We start from the raw sequence: 22971 nt of genomic DNA, 5'->3' as shown, positions 1-22971 counted from the left end.
TTTCCTGTTGTGTTTGGTGTATGTGCACATAATGAAAATACATGCTTTTAATGTCTAGACATGTTGCTTTCCTGTAATAATTGTTACTATTATCTTTTATGATTAATAAAAGAACAAACATTAGGCTGCTTATGCAACTCTTAAGGTAATTACATAGTTTTGTCATGCAGTATTTGGTTATGGTTCTAAAGATACTGAGGATATATAATTGATATAATTGATATGTTCCCATCATCTCCATCATTATTATGACCACATTAAACTCCAGTTAAGCTAAGCTCTCCTGCTTCAATCAAATCGTCTTTAAGGACACTGTAGTTCAAGACTGGCCTATGAGACGGATCTCAGGATGGAGAGAAAGAATACAGGACAGAAGGAGGGGATGCCTTATTATTTTATTTTTAGATTATTACACTTCATTGTCATGCTTCATGACTGCACTACTTCCAGTAAGGTCAGGCGGGGAAGGGAACAGACAGAAAAAAGTGAGGAGTAAGTTAAGAAAGAAAGAATGAGGGCGCACTTGCAAAGGTATTCCACTACAGACATTTCTAGCACTTGTGTAAAAGCTGCTTTCATTAAAGCTTACATGTTAACGTTGCAACAAGTGAAGAGCTAAATGAACGTAAAGAAAATCCAGGTTACCACATTTCAAATACAAACCCAGTATACTTTGGCCTTCTCCTCCATTAACATCACCTCAGTGTCTGCTTCTGGCTGTCCACAAGGTACAGTGTACCTAGAGAGACAGTGTAGCTAGACAGTGTAGCTAGAGAGAACAGATCAAGACTCTAAAACATTTTTCTATATGTTCTTCAGTAGCTTCTAGCCCCATTTTTCTCTCAAAGAAGAAACAAGTTCCCTGATTACAAGCTACCTCCTAGGCAGCAAAACAACTTGAAAATGTCTTATATTTCTATTGGTATGTTTCATTAAGTGATTACAATAAAAAATTTAAATCTAAGGCCATCTTGACTGCTTGAGATTTCAAAGTATATACCTCAAGATACCTTGAAGCTACTTAATCCAAAATAATTTAATTTAGTCCTTTAGACATCCAGTGTTTGCTCTACAACCTAAAAACAGGCTAAACTGTGACATTAAGTGTTTACAAGAAAACGAATTACAGAATAAAAAAAAATCACTGTCATCTATGTACCTAAGCAAATCAAGAGAAGCACAAGAATTTAACTGTTGCTGCTCTATCAGATAGCTAATCATTTCACTCTCCAGTTAGAGGAGCCACTCCATAATTAACTTGCAACCAGTCTCCACTACAGAATTCTCATCTAAGCCGTTCTATATTGTGTGTATTCTCAGGCAAAGATGAAAATGCCAGTGGATTTATTCACACAAGAGAAAACGTCTTTGAACGTAGTGAAGATGTGTCAAAGTTTCACTTATAGCTAGCTAAAAAGGTATCCCAAACAGAATGTGTTTGATTAATATCTGTGTCCACCCCTATTATAGTCATCAACTCAAAAAGAGGGAAGGAAAAAAAAAAAGAAGATACTACTCTTAACTTCCTTACTTATGGTTAGACAACAGTGTATTAGGAGTGCATATCGATAACACTATAACAAGCTCTTTCTGAACCACAGGGTTCAAACCACAGCAAAACGTGAATCAAAGCATCTCTGAAGCTGCGCTAAATTAAACAACAGCAAGTTTGTTTGTCCTAGCAGGAGAATACAAGAATTTGGGAGGAAGATGAGTGAAAGAAGGGGAACAGTAACATATCTGGTATCGGTACTACAGTTCTTTCAAATGTGTCTTTGTCTTGATATTATTTGCTGCAATTGTCAGTTTCTCTGAAAATTCTTATTAGCTCTCTTCTCTCTTGGGGAAGAAGCCCTCAACTACCGGTGTCAGCCCCAGGAGAGCAAGGACTGCAGGCATACAAGAATGTAAGGCACCTTTTGCTTGCTGAGAAGGGAGAATGCAATTAGAGCTAGCCATAAACCTGCCTGGTAACTCTCTTGTTTTAAGCGTTCATTAGTTGAAGATAGATCTAGCCTTTTAATTCAGACACACTGCATACTAAGTACAAGTTAATAATTATTTAGGACTTCAATACCTGACAGAGTTACATATGCAGGCTACTGTCTCTGAAAGGAGATAAAGATATGGAAAGAAAAGAACAGCCATCAAGCTAATCATGACCAAAAATCATTACCATCTAAGACGGAGTGTCTGATGAAGTCTGTTTCAGGATCATTTGGCAAAGCTGTTTATAAGGGCCACAAACATATTAAAGGTAAAGAAAGCGCTGATGTGTGGACACTACATCACCAGACTTGGCATCGCAGCTATACCTGGTTTTAGGCAAAGGACTAAGTTCCCATTTCTGTCCATCTTTGCCACAGATTTCAGAAGAGCAAATTAAACTTGGATGAAGTCAACAAAAAGTTCGCAAGTCATACACTCATCAACTTCCACGATACATGGTGAGACTAGACCGTCAGTACCATGATGCAGCAGAAAAGGGACACAACCTCTTGCCTTTCTTTTGCCCTGCTAGGAGCTGCCTGCAAATCTGCAGTCTGCTAGAGTACTGCTGGCAGCAGCAGGCTTTCCAAAGGCAGGTCAAATCCCACCTCAGAAGCATGTAGCAGGGGCATCCCTGCAGCAGCCTTTAGAGCAGAACTCAGCAGAGATTTCTCTGGACATTCCCATGTCTGACTCACCCTTTGCAACACACTTCCCTTTCCTCCAAATGCAGACTGAGACTTCAGCTATATTGTGACCCTCAAACTCTCTGTTTTTATATTTGCAAAGCCTTTTGTAGGAATCCGATTTTCCTAGAATCATGGAAAGTTCCACACCCTACAGCAGTACATGAAAATGCTTCAATTATCTCCAGAGTTACAATTTTCTAATGTCTATTCTTAGCAATCCTAGGTTACACCCACGTAAATTTCTTCAGAAAGCCAGTCTTCTTCGTAAGAGGATAACATATTTTGAATCACTCTTGAACACGTCTTACGCTATTTTTGTAATCATCTAGGATACTTTAGATTAGTCAGCAATTGTATTAATGTGCTTGCAATTGACAGAAATAAAACAAATTAGAACAGGAACTATATAAAGCTATATCTTGGTTGTACTGATCTCTTACCTGGATTCTTAGAAAACAAGGCCTTGATGTTATTGCAAGTGCTGCATCAGGCCCTGTTCACCTCAGCGGATCCAATAAAGGCACAAGAGCCCATCTGTGCAGAGCTCACTGCAGAAACAACACTGAATATGCTAAGCTTGATCCTATAATCAAGTTTAATTAGCATCACTGGGACTTAGCATAGGTGTAAAGATCCATCATGTTGATCCAATTGTAGGATCATAGCCTTAATGTAAAGACATATAGCCTTTTGTTACTACTTCAAATAATCCAAGTTGATCTCCTTTAAAGAAATGAAGTCTGATCTTACAGTTGGTTCTGCATAGGTAAGACTGACTCTCCACAGAGTTCCAGTAAAATTAACTGCAGCAAGTTAAAGTTTCCCTCATAAGAAAATGAGGGAAAAGAGAACCAGGAGGCAAGAACAGGAATAAGCCTCCTTCCCCTCCAGCACTCTTTTCTCACTGACTGCAAGTCTTCCCAGGGTTTGGGATTAATCATATAGATAGTAAGATCAGATCTGTTGCACTCTACTCCTCATGGCATCTGCCTACTTTGCTGCATGATAACATGCCTACACCTAGCCCTAGGTTATAGTATGTAAATACAGAAGACAATTTTTAACCAGAAAGTGTGTAGCAATTGGTAGCAAGACTATGATTACATCACAGTAATTCACAGAAAAGTTGCATGAGCAGTTATGTAATTAAGAGAGTAATAAAGAAATAGTTTAAAACTAGGCAAAATTTGCAGGCACCACACAAACTAAATGAACTTACTTAGTCATTTTCGTTTTCTGTTTTATGACATGTCACCATCTTGTTCTCTGCACTGTCAGCGGCACATCAGTAACAGCCTCAGAGCTCTCAAGTTCTCTCTCAGGAACCCTTTCTACATGGAATACCCTTTAAGAAATTATCCTTCTTTCACTCAGACTAACTTTTATGTGATATTATGGTAGAAGCAAGTTTTCAATAAAAGAAACAACATCCTCAAGCTAAACACATTAAAATCATCCACACATTTCATTTTTTCCCATTTGGCATTTTCTTTAATAAATAACAACAAGCTGCTCGTCTAAAAAAGATTATTATATGAGTGTCTTTTTTAATCTCAAATTATAACCTGACCTAGACATCTTTCCTTCTAAATCTATTGCAAGAATTAGAATTGCAAGCTCTTTAGAGTAGAGCATTCTCCTATCCTCACAATGATTTGAGGAAAACAGGAAGGCAAAAAGTGTTATTCTCATTAATATACAATTTTTCAACATCTCCAGACTGAAATAAAGAAATAAAAGGGTAAAGATATATGCATTTTGCCATTTGTTTTTCCTGTGTCTGATTGCTTCATGATCTCATAAGTTCTTCAGAGGAGCCAACCTAGAAGGACAACTATGGGAATAGAAGAAGAATACTACTGTATCTAGAAATCAGAGAGAAAAAAGGCTTCTCTCATTGAAAAGTTGGTTTTTTTCTGAAACTAACGTCAGGACTACAATTCCCTTACAGGCTTGTCTTTGTTCCTAAGCAAAAAGACTTAAAGAAAATTCTATCATAAAGTAGGCTTTAGTAGTGAATTTCAGCATTCCTCCTTCACAAGTCTTTAAAAAAAAAAAAAGTGTGAGAGAGAGAAGAAAGAAAAGTATTTCCTTCAACAGATATCAATATTACTTGAAAAATTAACTTATCTTTTCCCCTACCTAACCAAAAACCTCACTAATTTGTAGAGCTTGCTCTGTGCCTACAAAGAGTGGGCTGCCCTACCAGTGCTCTGCCTCCACTCACCCACTAGCACAGTGCAAGTAAAATTGCATCTATTTTTTTTCTTCCTAAGAGTTTCATTTAGCTCCCACCCAAACATGTCTATACATTCTTGACCCTCTAGAAAACATCACAGATTCAAGCAAGCAAGATTAACTAGCAGCTTAAATAAAAACTTAACTTTACTTTTGCCCAGTAGAGTCTTACTAGTAGAAAGTAAAATAATAATAACACTTGTCCGATGTTCTTCACGTCTTTAATCTTAATTTCTAAAGGCATCACCTAATCAAGTCATGTTCTTCCTCAGGCAATATATACAACTAGTTAGACCTACTCTAAGAAATATCCTAGATTTTGCTAGGGTATTTCCTGGATATTTTTCTAAAGAGTTCAGTAATGTGCTTAAGGATTCCGGAGCACTAAGGATTTTGCACTATCTAGAACAATGGAAATCATAGCGGGTTTTTTTTTTGAGCTCTTTGAGACAAAGGTTTTGATAATACAACTTGAAGAAAAGAAACAATCAAAGGCATCTTAGTCAGTACTACTGATATCCCTTTTATTCGTTTTACTTTTCTAAAATGTTAATTGAGTGTAGGGAATGAGTTAACAGAATGAGGGCTGAAGAAAACAGCCTTCAGATATTTTAAGGCAAGGGCTGAACTCAGGATTCCATATAATGCTAAATTCGCGGACTTACTTACTTAACTGCATTCTATTTTGAGACTCACTTGGAATGTTCTCTCTTGCACAGTAATTCACTGCCACAATACTTAAACGTAGAGCTATAGTTGTCCAGCACTGCCTTCGGTTTTCCAGAATCTGGAGGAGGAATGATTTAAGTATCAGAGATTTAGCAAAGATAATGTTGTTTTTTAAAAAACAGCTCCTCTTTTGATTCCTGTACCAATACATTCCTATCAAAGAACCTAGGACTTTGTCCTTCCAACGTGTATAAAGAACATTAGGAATACGGATGAGCAAAAAAGCTTACAGGCCCTATCTTGACAGGGATAATAGTATGTTTAGGTTACACTTAGTGGCCATACTAGGTAAGCCTGAATGAAAGCCAGCTGCTTGTTTCAGACAGAATCCCAAAGCTTCACTAACTGTTGACACCCACTCATACATCTATGATTTTTCTTTGTTTCCTTCTGAACACGTCTTGTGAGGCATGCATGCCAGCACATTGACTCCTCCTCCTTTGCAATGGAAGCAAACTAGCAGATGAGTTGCGCTAATGGTGCACACCATTACCACATACAGGCCAACAAGCAAGAAGTCTTTAGGTCACAGTAATTCAGTCATTTCTGATTTCTTGTCTGTACTCTTAAACATCTGTTCTCAAAACCAGCTCAAATGAATTTTAAATACATTTAGGCATCGCTGTATCCATGCTCAAAATGAAAAATTATTGTCCATATATATTTCCTTACTCCCTCACCTTCTTCCACAATCTGCCCAAAACTGCACTGTGTTCCACAAGTAAAGCCAGCTAGAGCCTCTTGACTTGTGGCCGCCAAACTAAGACGACTTCATATAACTAAGAGAAAGCTGTGTTGGCACAGATTTCACTGGATAACCTAAAACTCTGGCTATGGGAAAAAATGAGCAAGAATAACTTGGTGAAGCCAGAGTAACTAAGGCTTCCACACAGAGCCTTTTCCACAATTGAGGGAGGTGTTCTGGGAGTCACTGTTACCTGAACTAGTCCTGACATTCTCCCTCTCAATAGCTTCTAAGGTATGAGTTATGTACCTTAGAGTTCCTGATCACATAAAGACATTTACCTGACTTTTCACAGACTCAAGAAAGTGACCTACATGACCTTCCAAGTTAGCATTCTCCAAGTAGTCTAAAATTGCATGGTAGGTGAAAACTGCTTAAAAACTCAAACTGCACTTGGGGAATCTACATTCACCACAGGAGGATGCCTCAACAGTTTTATCCAAGTGCTAAGCCACTTTCTGATTCCTAGGACATTGCCTAGGACAGTATATCTTTATTTGTGATACCTATTACATTTTCTCAATGGCTATGTCAAATATCTGTCATTCACCAGTTCTGTAGTGAATAGTAATTAAATTCTTGCATTAAAGCTATGTTACCCCAAATTTATGAACTTTGGATACCCTTTGTAAAATAGTGAATGTTGGACAACTAGCAGGCAGTTTCCCTCTTCTCTGCTTCCTGCCCTCCTCCCCCTGCCCCCAACCTGTACTTATCTGACCATCTGGAACAGAACAAAAGCCATTGGCTTCAAGTGGAGTAAGCCTATATGTAAATTTGTATACGTGCAAGCTTCGAAATTACATCAACGTAGTTACTTAGGCCTAAGTCTATGAAAAAGTGTCATTCCTGGAAAGAAGCACATTGCTACTGTAGAACTACCTTAACAATTATTTTATACAAAATTAACTGTGTGAACATGTCTATAAGCTTGCTTTGCACTACACGATAGTTCTTCAGAGTGGTGCTCAACGATGGAAGTATGAGGACACTTAAAGTGTTCCGAATTTGCTAGCAGAGGCTGCGCAATCAGTAGTAATTCAGTGTTTACTTCTTTTGTTACCTTTTCCCTCCAAAAAAAAAAAACTCCAAAATTTAACTTGCAGCTCTAGAGCAAGCAGACTCCAATTGGTCTACAGCAACACCAAGATGCAGTAGCATAAATGGAACAAATGCTGCACAATGACATGTCTATCAAAAATGTCTTCCCTTGTGCAAGTCTGACATGAACTGCACAGACAAAACCAGTCTTAACTGCTTGCACATAGCATTTTGCATGACCTGAATTCGTTAGCCCAAAGTAAGATCTAAAGTTAAGGTGGAGTGGGAATGAACGTGTGTGTATAGACTAGGCCACGGTAAGTACGTGCTTGTGGACGGGTGAAAAACATACTAAATATGACTTCTGCATGCCACCAAGACAGAAGAGTTACCCTTTCCTCCCCAACACTCACACTGACTTCAAAGCCCCCAAAGGTTTACCCTGCAGACCAGTGCCAATCCCCCAAACTGATCAAGTACACCCCACGTTCATATGTAACCCTTTAATTTAAACTCATACAAACGGCATTCAGAGCCCTCACTCACCACAGCCTCCTGGGCCACTGCTCCCGATCCCCAGGGCGGCAGGTGGCTGCCCTCTTGCCGGGTGCATGGGGCAAGCAGGGCCTCTCCTCCCTGAGCAAGCCGCTTGGGCTCAAAACGGCCAGAACATTTGACACCTTCTGGCGCTGGCGCAATTGAACTCCAGCCACTCTGAACACCCAGGGCTTCCCCCGCCACTGCCACCACAGCGGGGAACGACGGGGCTCCCAGGGCCGGGGCTCCCAAGACGGGGCAGAGGGAAACAGCAGCCACTGCCAGTAGAGCTGGGGCGATACGAGAGGAAGACGGCGAGGCGCCCGAGGGGGGCGACGGCGGCGGGCTGGGGCGACGGCGACCCCCCCTCAGCCAACGGTCGGCCAACGGTCGGCCGGCCGCGCGCGCCCGCTCCGTCTCGCTCTGCCCTGCTGGGGGGGGGGGAAGGGGCGGGGCCGGCGCGCCCGGGCGGGCTGCCTCCGGGGAACCTGCTCCCCCGCCCGCCCCGTCACGTGCTCCGGGAGCCGCAAAGCAGCGACGCTTTTGCGACAGGGTGACAGCCAAATGGTGCGACATCGGCGGCGGCCGCAGGAGCAGCAGCAGCGGCCGAGCGCTGCCAGGGCCGAGCGCCGAGGCGGGGCGGGGACGCGGACGCGGGGCGCGGGCGGCCGCGGGGAGGCACCGCGCCGCGGCCCATGAGAGGCGAGGGGGCGGCGGCCCCTCCCGCGCCCCCCGGCCTGCCCGAGCACGGAGCGCTCCCCCCGCCCCCGATGCGCCCTTAGTCCCGGCCCCGGGCCCGCCTTCCGCGCTCCCCTCCCCGGCGGCGGCGGCGGCAGCAGCGTCCAGGTGCGGACTTCAAACCCGAGCGCAATGGCGTCCAACGCGGCCGAGCGGGAGATCCTCTTCACCGAGCTCCAGGTAAGCGGCAGCCCCGCGCCCCTCCCGCCGCCGCCTCCTCTCGCGGGGAGGATGGAGCTGCCGCCGGCCCGGCCCCGCCGCCCCCCTGCCCGCCGCGCCGCGCCCTACCGCCGAGCCGGGGGTGCGGCGGGGCGGGGAAGCCGCTGCCCCCCCCCCATCCTTCCCCGGAGCTCTTCCCGCCGCTCTCCCCCGGGAGCCGAGGCGCCGCCGCCCGGTCACGGCCCCACCCCGCTGCCGGCCGCGACCCGCTTTTGTCTGCTCTGGGCTCGCCGCCTCCCTCCCCCCGCGGAGATGCGGCCGCGTCCCTCCGGCGGGGCCCGCCCCGGGCCGGGCTGCCGCCGCGCCCCCCGCCCCGGCCCGCAGCCGGCTCCGCGCGCCCTCCGCGGCCCCGGCGGGCGCGTCCCGCCTCCCCCCCGCCCCCCCACCCCCGCGCACGGGAGTCGGAGCGCTGCTGGCTTCCTTCGCGCAGGCCTCGGAGGCGAAGCCCGTGAGGAGAAGAAAAGGGTCTAGTAAAGCGATGTGTCGCACCGAGAGGGTTCTGGGGGCTGCAGATAACTTGTAAAACGTCCTGAAAACCCCGGCGGTTGTCTGTTCCGAGCTCCGTAGCTGGTTGCTGTGACCTGTGCAACTGTTACTTTTCTGCTCGTCAGCTGCAGGGTTAGATACAGTTCAGGAGATTCACTCTTGTGCTCTTGTCTTTAAATGTCAGCTTAATCTGTTAGCTCTTCTGCTTCCTGGTCTAAAAGAAAGCCTCTTTTCTTTATTTGTTTTTTTTTTTGTTTGTTTTTTAGTACAGACCACTAAATCTATGCAAGTTGTTATGGTTAACCAGGCAAAGAACACATCTCTGAATTTATTAGTTGAACAATTAGCTGGAGTAAGAAGTCCATAAATGGAAAGTATTGAATTTAATGTTCAAATGGAAATTAGAAAGACATGCTTAAAAAGGGAGAAATCTTACTTCATAAATACCATGAAATGCTTTAATTTTGTTAGTGATGTGCTCACTTGAGTAACAAAGGAAAAGGAGGCACAATACAGATGAAGGACTTAATACCATAGTGCGTGAGATGGCTGAAGGCTAAGAATCCATCTAAAATGTTAAGCTCTAATCAGTGGCTTTTAAGTGTCTAGGAAGAATCACTATGTTAATACAAACTTGATACGATGATACGTAAGCTGGTAAACCTGTTTGAAGTGGTGAGCTGTGTGAATAAGTAACTATGGTAGTGTTACGGGTAAGCTAAATGGAGGCAGAATTTATGTAGAAGTACTGAAAGGGGTTTTAGGATTAATTTAACAGAAGTCATGTTTTTTTTATGGATTAGTTCCTTTGTGCACAGTGTCTCTTGCGCCTATTGATGCAGAAGTTACTTTATATAGGGCAATACAAAAGGTCACTAAATTAACAAGGAAGTCACAGTAGGGTTTAAGCTCTGTAAACTGCTAATTTTTCAGTATGTTTAGAGGAGCTTTCATAGGAAGGACTACTTTGAAGGTGTCATTTTGTTTGCAATGGCATATAGTAGCTGTGGGATGAAGAGACCTCAGAATTGTTTTCCTGGAGAATTCCTCAAAACTAATTAGTCTTTGTATACCTATATATAAACACTAGTTCAGTGTTAGCACTCCCAAAATAGAGAACCACATCGAAATGTGAGATATGCCATTTCACTCGTATTTCTTCAGGAGAAACCTTCCTTGAACTAAAGGAGATTACCTTTAAAACTGTTTATATTTCAAACAGGCTTTTACTTGCATATTGCAGTCTTGCACAGAGAAGAGAGGAAGCTGTAAAATGCATCAATCCATCTTACTACAGTAAAAACTGAAAGCCTCACACAGTTCGGTTGGTCTAGATCATGAACTATGCGTGATTTAGACGTTTTGATAAGCCAGGACAACCTACTGAAAACAAGCTAAACTCAGTTTTAATCCTAAGCTTGATCCTGACATTGATTCTCATATGGGTATCATTCAGTTATTAATATAACATATTGTTTATTGATACCATGTGTTCTGCAGGCATTTGGTTATGATAGCCTTACATGTGCTGGTGTGTTTTAAGTAGTTGACTGTTAGGCTGCTTGCACAGTTAAGATGTGGCTTAGGTCTTGGATCAAATTAAAAGCGGCTCAGTGCTCAAGAATCAGTTGGACTCTCCTGATCTAAGGGTTTGTAAACTTTCACCAACTAACAGGATAAGTAGTCGATTTGGGGAAAATATGAAAAATGAAAGGGGAAAATAACTTACTGCTGAGAAGAAAGTGATAAAAACAGATGTGGCAGATTTACATGTTTCAAAGGGAGCTGTTGTTTTTTCAAACAGGTCTTAAACAGCTCTCCCTTCTCCTCACAATGTTTTATGTTTTAAAAAAAAAAAAAAACTCTATCTGACAAAGCTGTTTGTTTTCCAGTGGAAATTAAAAAAAATCTATTAGAAGCTTTTCTTCCCTGCTTTCCTATAGAACACTTTCTTCATTCTTCTACTCTGACAGTTTGCAGACAGTTAATAGGATATGGGAAGTATCTCTTGCTTTTAAACAAGTTTTGGTATAAGGTTGTTCAAGACTGGAAATGCAACACTTATTCCTCAGTAGTTATCAAATGGATAGTGTGAAATAAACTTGGCAGTAAACAAATCCTCTTTTTTAGTTTGTTCTGTTTAGTAGCTTCACCAGCAAAATACCTGATTACCCATGATTCAAAGCTTATAGAAAGTCAGCTTACCTTTTTACCTCCAAGAACTTTTTCCCTCTGTTTGTACAGTACAGGCTCTTTTGTAGAAGCCTGGGTAAGAACCTGCATTGTTGATGTTACCTTCCCTCCAAAATTCTGCTGTCCTTCTCTTAGCTTTCATTCTTTAGAGCTCTGTCCAGCAGGTAAGCTAGCCTTGCAGGTGCTTGCTTTCAGCTTAATTGGATAACTTTTAACTCTTTACTTCCTGGTGGAAGTGGCAACTCTGTTTCCTCATAGAATTAAAATGTAATTATGACATTGTAGATTGTTTTATTTCGTGGATGCCTTATTTCACATTCTGCAGTTTTTTATGAAATAAGCTGTTATTTAAAACTTTTTTTTAAGAGATTTGTGCTCTCTTAGGAGTGATGAGTTTTCAGCATAGTAAGTTGATAAGGCATGGATTACAGAAATCACTTAGGCTATTTAAATGAAACTAGTGTGTATGCAAAGTGATGGTTCTTCTAGATGTCCTCTACTACTTTTTTCTAGACAGCAGTGTAAACATTTTAATCTTTAGACCTTTTTCCATTAATATTACAGGATTTATTTAAAAAAAATTCACTCAAAACTGAACTCCCTGAACAATTTCTGTTTAACTTAAAAAAATAACAAAAAGTATACAATTTGTCTTTATTTCCTAAAATGAAATTGTTTCTTCAAGATGAAGGATTTACCTATAGCTACTACAGGGCTTAACCTAATAAGTAACAGAGCCGCATATGCTCCAAATTGAAATTTGAAAGACTCCAGCTTAAATGTTTTTCAAATTGGGTCACAACTATGTATTTCTGAAATTGCAGAATATTTGCAAAAATGTCTTTATTGTTTGGTCAGAATAAAGGGATTTTTAAAACTTTATTTTAATAGAAGCCACAGTCATCTAATTTGCTAAGATACTGTAGTTGGGGGGGTCTTTGAAACATAAACTTCACAATGGAATCATGATTAAAGATGATTACTAACTTATTTACCATTTCAAGTTGTATTGAATGGTACCATGACTGACATATATGTAAAGTTCAGTTTATGCTTACTTGATGGCACATTCTGTAGAACTGACTATTGGCATTACCATGTTTGTCTTATTCCTCCATTTCATATATGGGACAAGAATAGTCATAACAAGTATATAACTGAAAAATGCTCAAGTCTTTACTTGTCTGCATGATATACATCACACCTTTGACCTTCAGAATACACTACTCATATGTATACAAAATATGACACTTGCACCTTGCTGTGTTAGTTTAGACTACTAGGTGGGACTTTGAAGATCTGCAGTTCATTCCTGGCTGTTCTAGTCTCTGCTAGGTGACATCAGAGAGATGACTTTTCTTACTCGTGTCTCAGTTTCCCCATCTGTAGCGTAGAGATAATGATGCTTGCTTTTTTAGAGATTAAAAAGTACTGGGCATTTATTATTAGCTGTGGTCAAGTGCCTAAGGACACCTTAAAAAGGTACAAGTAACCTAATTAGTCTGTTTTGAGCAGACATTGTAATTAGGCTGAATATTCAGCAGTAACACTACCTTCAAATACTGTTCAGCTAGGACAGATTACCCTCAAATCATTTTGAATTACTCCTGTTTCTTCAGAACAAAGTAGTATTACATTCCAAGTGAAAAATGTCCTAAACAACTTCTTTTTTTTTTTTTTTTTGCACTTTAGAAAGGAAAGTATGTGTACAGCTGCTTGAGACTCTTCAGAACCCTACAAATACTTTCAGAGCCGATGGATTTAGGGAAGCACTTCATCTTCTTTCCATCTTTGAATTATATATTACCCTTTAAACAGTCCTCTAGTAGAGATCTGGATACATCCTGTTCTCAATGGAACATAAACAATGCTTAAAATACTTTTAGGTATTGGGTGGGGGGGAGGGGAGGAAGGTTTAAATCTGAATACTGCCAATCTGCTTGTTAACATTGTATGAACTTGCATATGCTGTAGACATGTAATACACTTAACTGAATTCTCTTTATCAGAGTAAGGGTCTTGTCCTGTGACCCAGATCTGCTATTTTAACTCAAGATAAGTTATTAGTGATGGAGAGTAGAAAAGTACATTTAGTTACAGTATGTTTAATAGGTCTGCTGAAACAGTTTTATATGCTGTGAATGGTCATTTATTATAATGTAATTTAAAAACTGTGGTAGAATTACTGGATAAACATGCCCTTTACATTGGGGAAGGGTGGTTTAAGGGATTAATGATGGGATTAGGAATCTTTTCCTTCAGTGTCTCAGAGCTTTGCTGAATTAGAGACTAAGACATTACTTGGCCTCTTCTTAGGTTCGGAGTCATAAAGCCTTATGGTGGATTATGTGCAGCGCCATGATCTCACTCTCCTCTTTCTTGCTGCGTTTGTCCAGAAATTACTGGTACAAATGGGTGGTTTGATTATTTTTCTGTACACTGATACATTAAGTGAATGTGCTTAGGAACAGAATGAAGCTCCTCTCATGAAATAGTTGCTCTTTAGCATGGACAAGGCATTTATGTAGTACTTTAAAGCTTTAATTATTAATGCTTGTTTTTCTGTTTCTGAAAACTAGGCCTGCAATTCCTAGCACAAGCAGAGTAGCTTTTTTCTTTCTCCTCCTTGAAGTGTTGCAGTAACCTTTTTCAGAAAGGAAAGATTTCTATTGTAGGGTCTGTAACTTCTGTTACTCTGAGATATGATTCAGAAATACTGCATTGAAACAGAAACTAGTAGTGCTGATAGTTCACAAAACACTCTGGACATGTCCTTACCATTGCATTATATCCGATTAGCTTATTTGAAATGCAGCAATATAGTTATGTCAGAGTGACACAAACTCACACCATTCTTGTTACTGCCATTTTACAGTTGATAACTTGTCGTTTATTGTATCTGACAGCTGAACAGTTGCTTAAATTATTTACATGGCAGTGTGGATGTATATCCTATGGAGAAAAATGTGCTCTGTGGATTCTCCTCGTGGTGCTCTGTGGGATGCCTTCTAGAAACTGTAGAATTTCTGTAATTGTATCAAACGCATGTTCTCATGGCATCCTTTGACTTTGCTAGTGCTGCTTTTGCACTTCAGGCAGTTGGTGTGGAGGACATGGCTGAGTTCTGTGGCAGAAAGACATTAATATGAACAGTGTAATGTGCAGTTCAAACTTACATTTAGCTAAATGGATCAGCTCTGCTGGTAACTCTTTTGCTATTGTAACATGGGTAAGGCTGAAGAGGCTGAAAATCAAGCTATTCAAGCTAATGCATTTAACTTCACAAACTGAGTGAATTGAGAGGTCACGTGATTGATTACTGTGGCTCAGTTGTTGGACAGATAGGCAGTGGTAATTTGATTACTTTCAGCAGTATGGCCATACCTTTTTATTTATCTTGATATTAGATATAGAGGCAAGTTCCTATATTGTATAGTAAAGTTATGCCCGTTTTGTTGTAGTTCCTGTTTGCCGCTACAGCAGCGTACAGAGCATTTCTGGAATGGATGTATGCAGCATGATGACAAAATTGTGCTTTTGCCGGTGAAGTTTTTCTGTCATTCCTGCCGGGCTACTCGGGGGAAAAATAAGTGATATTGGCATAAGTGTAGTTTTGATAAGGCAACTGCATCTGTACAAAAGGCCTCTATTAACAGAAACAATGATTTATAATAATATAGTACCTGTGAATCTTCATCCTGGATCAGGATCCTGTTGCACTAGGCTTTGTTTTACAAAGAAGAGTCTCTGTCCTCAAAGAGCTTACCATGTTCCAAGAGACCATGTAACCAAATAAGTGACATGAATGTGGGGAGAGGAGACACTGGAGGAGGAAGTAGGAGTAGAAGAACATATGTCAGCAGCTCAGCTGCTTGCTTGGGTTGCGGGGAGGGCAGGGTTAGCTCAAAGAAGAGCTCGAGGGAGGTGGCTCTGTAGGTGTTCTTGGAAAACTCCTTCCAAGGACTGAGGGATACCCTGGGAAGAGGCATGAAGGTGTTCGTCTTATGATTTGTGGGCGGTGGAGGCTGGTGTTACAGACTGATCAGAAAAGAAATTAAGTCGTTGATACTGAACAAAAAATGATTGACTGGGAAGGGATGGGCTATGAGATGAAAGATATGCAGGCTTTTCCCTCTTGGGGGGCTGGAGGGGTGGGGGGGAAGAGACCATAAAGAAATATCAGTATGTGGCAGGACCCTAAGAGGGCTGGCTCTGGCCAGTTAAGTAAATATGAAAACTGGGCTATGCTTGTAGAAACCTTAATGTGGGCATGACCAAATTTACTTTTTTTTTCTGCCTCCAATCCTGAGGATTTCTAAAAGCATTATTTCCTTCTACTGGAGATGTGTTGGTGTTTAAAGGATAGAGAATTCCTGACTTGTTCTCTAAATAAGTACAGATCTGAGAGCTTGAATCAGAAAGATAACTGTTTCATGGCTGCAGTGTTAAGCACCAGTAAGGTGCTGGAGCAAAGTGACGTTTCTGAGGTTTTTCAAACGTTTACTCTCCCGTAACATCATAGCCGGGGTTATGGATTTTAAGTTACTATTAAATTTGAAAAGTTAACCTGAAAATGAGATCAACAGAACCAATAGCTTTCCTATTTATCTTGAAAAGAACAAGGAAGACAGTCTTCTACTAGTTTTCCACAATTGTTATTAGTGTCACAAGAAAGATAAAAGGTGGTAGATCTGTAGCCATGAGAAGCAATAGCTAAGTCTGCAATACCGAGGGTGCTAATATATCATGTTGAAGTTCTAAGATAAAACACAGCAATGATGTGGGGCTCTCTGTTAGTATTACAGAAATGCTTGCAAGCAGATCAGGTCAGAAAGGAGAATTTTTTTAATGCAGATTATAAATTAACTAAGCAGCAGTAACAGTTTTTTGAATTAGTGCTGGGCATTAAACGCAGAGAATATTGTTCAGTGCTCAAAAGGTAAGGGTTGATATGCTTTTTCTAATATCTTGTAGAGCTTAATACTCAAAGGATTAAATAAAGTTGTTGTACATTATAGTGATTTTTGAAATTTAAAAAATAAAGTAAGTTCATATGAAATATCCCTTCTGTATATTCAAATTTATTAGACTATTGAAATAGATTATTAAAAGGAGTAAGAGCTAGAAGCAAGTGTAACTGTTATTTAATGGATTTGGAAATAGTGCTTGATTGATTAATTTCAGCATGTAAATGTGAAAGGAAAGAAAGGTAAACCCACTTTATAGTCAGCTTTTCATTCTAAGGTATAGTTGTTTTTTTGTCCTCCCCTAGAGGAGGAAAGAAAGTACTCGAACAGATACAAAGTACTTGAACAGATACAATTGTGTAAACTGTATTTGGGAATCATTTGAAAAGATGCACTTTACATGCAAAGTGCTACAATAGTGAAAATGTAAATCGGATTCTACAGGAACTTAATGCAGAAGGATATATTGTTATGAAGTGTAATTAGACTTATTTAGATATGCTACAAGTGAAATTCAAAGTGAATCTTTTTTAAAAAAACTCAATATAGACTTGTAAATAAATGTGGTGTATAGCTATTGTGTAATTTTATAGATAGTTATAGATATATCTTCATGTAAGCTTTGAGCATAAATTGAGAGTTAGTGACTGAAAGCAGAAGAATATACAATATGAAGATCTTCAGGGCTGTTTTTAAGCCCCAAATTCAAACTTTCTAGTTAAATGTGAAATAACATTAATGATATAGTTTAGTATATCCCCAGCACTACAGTTCACTTTTGAAATCGAGGACTTCAAGAAGTGTATTTTTAAAGCTGTCCAAAGGTACATTCAGATTGTTTTATTGTTGCAGATCACTAAGATGCGAGGCCGATCTGTGATATAAACTTAGGATGAAAAAGTACTTGTTAATTTGTTGTCTACACTGTGTGCTCTAATGGGAAGTCTTGCCCGTACTGACGTGAGGCTGTTGTTCAAAGAATGTGTTAGACTTTGTCAGCGGCTTCTGCTGTGGAGAAAGTTTCTGTTTTTATGCTTCATTCGCCCTTATGCTGCTTTACGTTTCTGCAGCTATGCAGCGAGCAGATTGTTAGCTTTGTTTCAGCTTCCCCCCCCCCCCCAACACGCACCCTCTAAATTAGTTTTCAGCCAGATCAGTTTCCCGATCCAGTTCTTAATGTGGCCATGTAAAGGTTTGTACTGGCATACATCAGGGAATAGTCTGGGGAGAGGAACCCTGACCCTGCAGTGCTGGTTTGCGCCATAAAATCTTTGTCAGATTGCAGGCTGAGATTCACTCTCAGTGTATGTTATTTTGAGCTAGGGACCATGCAAGTCAAATCTTGCTACAGATGACTATATAGGTCACGAGTAGTCTGTGCACTGTCTTTGGCAATTCTTTTCTAGTTTTGCATCCTTCAAGCAGAAGGTCTCCCAATATGTTTGAAGGTGACATAATAACCTGCGGGTCTGAAAAAGCATTGAAAATATAGAATTGTTATGGACAGAAAATGTAATATCATTTGGGTTGATTTTAAAGGTTGAAAACAAGGTTAAGTAAGGTTTTGTAGCAGTACACCATGTGTATGTGGGGATAGTACCGTAATTTTATTTGCTAGCTTTCAGAGGTTTACGTTAAACCTTTTTACAGGCTTGGGACAAGAGTTAGTTTTGAAAAATCTTAGAGTCTTTGTTATTTCTGTAACTAACTGGAAGAAGTGAGTATACAATAGAAGCAGATGGGACCAAATTTGGGGCTGAAAGAAAACTTACTCTGCTAAAGTTTGAGGAGCAGACTGAGAACTGAATCACCCCATAAATAGACCAATTAAGACTTATTTTCTCCCCGAGCTAGCCATTCAAATAATAACATTACTGTCCATAAAGAAAATGAAGAGCAAGAATATGAGCTAGTATGAAGTGTTACAGGTAAGTACAAATATATTTATCAGTTATTGAATAGTACAAGAACTGGGAATCATTTGAATATTTCAGTTTAATATCTGCAGTAACAGAATCTCTCTTAAGGGTCACATGAATGTCAATTAAAATAGCTCTGTGTCAATTGCAATATCTCTCGGAGGACTTTGAATACTATGTACAAGATCGATACCATGCTTCAGAGGAGTAGGCAAGCTTGGAGGGGAAAAATGCCAGTAAGTGTGGTGCAGAAATAACAAATTTTGAGCTAGCAAAGTGATTATGTTTTCTAAGTTCTCATGGTGTTGAACTCATTTTCAGAATTATTGGTTCTTTCTCTTCCTTCCTGTACCCAATGACAAGTTATAGCTTTGCTGTTTATATTCATAATTCTATTATGCCATTAGAATTTGGGAGATTTCTTTTTCTCTTGTGATGTTGAGGTGAAACATTGTCTTTGGAATAACAAGGAGAATTTTTGGTGATTCCAAGTATTCCAAAGCTCTCCGCTCCTCATCAGTGTGTGAAGACGAAACTTTATCCCAGTCCACAGATAAATGGAAAAAAAAATGCCTAGTCCTGTTCTGCTACCTTTCTTACTACTTTTCCATGGTAGGAGGAATGTAGCCTCTGTTATGATAGATCTATGATCTAATAATCCAAGTGACATGAAAAGTTTAGATGTGAGGTTTAAATTGCTATTGCATTATTGCGATGGATATTATCTTATCGCCTGCATTTTTAAGTGACATAAATCCAAACCCTTCCAAAGCTTGCCTTGAGAATGTAAGAGAAATGAAAATTGACTGTACGGTCTATCACCTTTTACAAGCATGACATATAAAACCACCTGTTGCTTTTCTACTTGATGTGTTTATTTTTACAGGGGAAGACTTTGGAAAACAATTAAGGTGAGAGTGTTTTAAGAGGAGGATTCCTCTATAGATAGATCTATGCATGAAATGACAGGATTATTATCTCCCTATTTCTTGAATTGTGTAGGCTAAAACTGCAAGGGAAAAGATGAGAAATAAGTGTCATCTTTTCTTAAAAACAAAAGACAAAAGTATGTTGTTACCCTCTGAATTCATAAAGATACATGCTGCTGACAACTTGTCTAGAGTTCGTGAGGAACTAATTGGGCATAATGGGCTGGGGGAGAAAGAATACAGCGAAGCAGATTACTGAAGACAGAGTCAAGTTGAAGGCAAGGTTTCAAAGACTGATATTAAAAGTACCAAAATCAGCCATGACTTTTTGTAGGGCTTGTTCTAAAGTTAGTGGCAGCAGTAGAAAAGTAGAAGTACTGTAAATCGTACATGCCTGACTACTAGTGTAGCATTCTTGAACTGCTGCCCATTTAGGACTCTGCAATCTCCTTTAATGGAAGCATGTTTTCCTCAATATTTGAGTTTATTTATTGCTTATAAATTAGCTCATCTGAAGCTGGTGTTTTAGGCTGAAAATGATTGGATGTTGAAAGTTATCATTCTCAGATGATGATAGTTGTATAATCAGAGTTAAGAGATCCTCAGGAAGACAGTCTGTTTAAATTTTGTTATTGAAACTTAACCCATTATTTAATAATATTCTTCAAGCTTCTGGAGTTTGTTTCCTGAGCCCCTTCTCTCACAAAGAGGTAAAAACACAAACCTTCAAAATTTTAAAACAGGTATAGTTCTCTGTAACATAAGAACAAAACAGCTTATTGCAGGGTTTGTTATTGTCTTTCTCCAGTTCTTTTCTCATATCAGTTAGTCTGAGTCAAACTAAGTATCTGTTGGTCTTCAGGGTAGAAAAAAGTAATCACTTCTGGCTATACGTCTTTATCAAGTTGCATGTTAAGGAATCATACCTGAACTGAGCCACTTTACAAAGTAATATCTAAACTTTCCTATTTTCCTTCTCACCTTGTGTGTGTACTTTTCATATAAAATGAGTGTCTGTTGCAAAGTACATTGTGCTTGTCACAGCCTAATTTTTGTCTTGGAGGGTAAACTCCTTTTTCTGAGATGTCTGCTGTTGGAACATGCCAAGATATAGAAACAATCGATAATCATTAGTTCTTTAAAGCTGGCATTTTCTCTAGAAGTTGGTATTCACCTGTACTGGAATTTTGTACAACAGTGAGTGAAAGTGTTTTCACGCTTTAATTACACTAATTATAATAGATTTTTAAACTTGTTTTTTAAATTTCTTGCATGTAGGAAGAAAAAGAATAGCAGTCAGTTGTTGAAGTATTCACTATCATTTTCTCTTTTTCAGGTTAGCAGCCAGCACTACATTAAACTGTTCTTTTTGATATTTTTCTTCTTGATGGGAAGCAAGTACCTCAATGGCATAGTCGGGGCAGCAGCAGCCATGCATGTGGAAATTGGTTTCTTTAACTCCAATTTGATTGTTGAGCCATATGACCTTGGGTATGAAAGAAAGGTGAGGGGGAGGTATAAGCCCTACAGATGGTCTTCCATTTTTTTTCTTACTCTTTCTGTGGAAAATATTACTATTTATGGACTTGTAAGTAACATTTTGATTTCTTTAGCATTTATCTGCCTTCATTCAAGGTACTGTTGCGTTTGCTTGAATTAGTTTACTTCGACAACTTTATATACCTTAAATTGACAGTAAAGACGCTTTAAAAACTGAACTACTTTTATCTGTATCCTGTGTGTATTCACAGGCATATTCCAATTCTCTACAGTTCAATTGTTTTCCTCTTAATTTCTATATAGTAGTTTCTGCGTGTCTCCTTTGCTTTGTTTTTGTCTTACACTTTCTTTATCATATATAGTGAAAATTCAGATCTTTCCAATTACTTTTATGAATTTTCCTACTGTTAAATAAATTTAAGTATTTCGTTATTGCAGTGAATATACTTGAAGCTTAGTACATAGTCAAGTATATCAGCTAGGAGTTCCTGCAAATCTGAGTTGCAGCGGTAGTTAAGTATTATGGTGGCATATGTTGGGAATGAGCAGAGGTGGTTTCTGCTCCTTGTCGGCTAGCAGAAGGGGAAAGGGGGATGGCCGTGGTTCTGACACTTCCCTCTGGACACAAGTTCTCCCCATCTTCCTGGAAGTGCTGCTGTACCTTGAACGCTTATAATAATGCGTGCTCTTGGCATCCTCTCTAGGTACAAGGCTGGAAGAGGTGTGAAAGAGAAGCCAGTAATGCTCAGACAAGTCAGGGAAGCATACAGTGGGGGGGGGATGTTAGCCTAAGTTAAAAGCAGCCTCTTATTTTGGGAGGACATTGTAGACAGTTTGGGACCATACTCCTCTTTCTTCTATGACTCATAGCACCTTGACACCTTTATTAAAATGAGAAAGCTTCAACTTGCAGGAATATATACTTAATAAATGCCTGGCTAAACAATAGGTGTTTGGTTCCTCTCCCTTCCCGCCCCCCTGCCCTGCACTTCTTTCAAATACAGCTAGGAAATATGCGCAGGCAACTTCCTAAAAGCACATTTTAAGCTGTGTTTCAGAATATGCTGCTCTGTTTAATAGAGAAGAAGTTGATCCTGTCTTCATGCTGGTATTTTTTCAGTCAAAAGTTAGTTTGTATATTTTGTCTCCTAAAGATGACATGCTTTAGATTAGGTAGCTCATTACAGAGGAGTACCCTGGAGATATTCTTGGGAATGCAACAGGTTAAACTTCAACCATAAATAGCTTCTGACTGTAGTAATTTCTTCCATTAACTTAAAGGACTTCATGAAGGTTTTACTGAATGTCATATCTAGGGTATTTTTATGCAGCTCTTGGTTATTAATAAGCAGAATATTCTACTTCTATTTAGCATATTTTTCACTCTGCAGTTTGGATGACTAACTGGAGGGGGGGTTTTTTGTTGTTAATTTTTTGCCAAACAACTTACTAAAATACTTCTGAGTTAGAATGAAATGGAAAACTTTTAGCCTTGAAGAAGCTTTGACAACTATGAGCATATCAAAATCAGTTAAACTGGAATTTGGCCAGAAAACTTCTGTAACGTTTTTAAAAGGCATGTGAAAACTGATGTGTATATATGCCCTGTAAAATAGGGCAATATTTTGATGTAACAAGTGGATCAATTTAAGGGCAGAAAGAGGTTAAGCCTATTGTTCAAGATTCCGTTCACATGATTGATGCTGGAAAATAAATAAAGTATATATATAGTGTTATCCACTCTGAAAAAGGAAGTACATTGAGATCACTAACAAGTATGCTTCGTTATAGCTTTCTGAATATTCAGTAGTATAAGGAGCAACATGTAGTTCTTGCTATCTAACACAGTTACAAAGTCGAAGCTTTTTGCCTTTGTTTAAACTTAGTTTTATTGCATATTCCGTAATATTTAGTTTAACAAGCACTTGTATACATGATGGAAGTAAAAGCTGTTGCTTTGTTTTGTACTGCTGTAGGGCTTTCATGTTACAGGTCTCGTTGGTGCATTGGTTATTTGGAAACGAATGCTTCCTATTTTTAATTCAGCTGATA

General features: G+C 39.7%; 1 protein-coding gene across 4 annotated transcripts in view; it reads left to right on the top strand.

The window, feature by feature from the left end:
* The first annotated feature begins 8631 nt into the window (after positions 1 to 8631).
* Positions 8632 to 22971, top strand: part of PKN2 (protein kinase N2) — a 58200-nt gene continuing 43860 nt past the window's right edge. For 2 of the 4 annotated variants that reach the window (XM_068952588.1, XM_068952587.1), the window contains exon 1: positions 8632 to 8886. In XM_068952588.1, the coding sequence (XP_068808689.1) occupies positions 8839 to 8886 (48 nt within the window). In that variant the 5' untranslated portion in view covers positions 8632 to 8838. Of the gene's footprint in view, positions 8887 to 20829; positions 20924 to 22971 lie in introns of those variants that run through there. The other 2 variants (XM_068952586.1, XM_068952585.1) reach the window with 1 other exon arrangement.

Source organism: Struthio camelus, chromosome 8 (assembly GCF_040807025.1).
Source record: "Struthio camelus isolate bStrCam1 chromosome 8, bStrCam1.hap1, whole genome shotgun sequence".
NCBI classification, from domain to species: Eukaryota; Metazoa; Chordata; class Aves; order Struthioniformes; family Struthionidae; genus Struthio; species Struthio camelus.
Note: the sequence above shows the minus strand (reverse complement) of the source record. Positions and strands in the feature narration are given on the sequence as shown.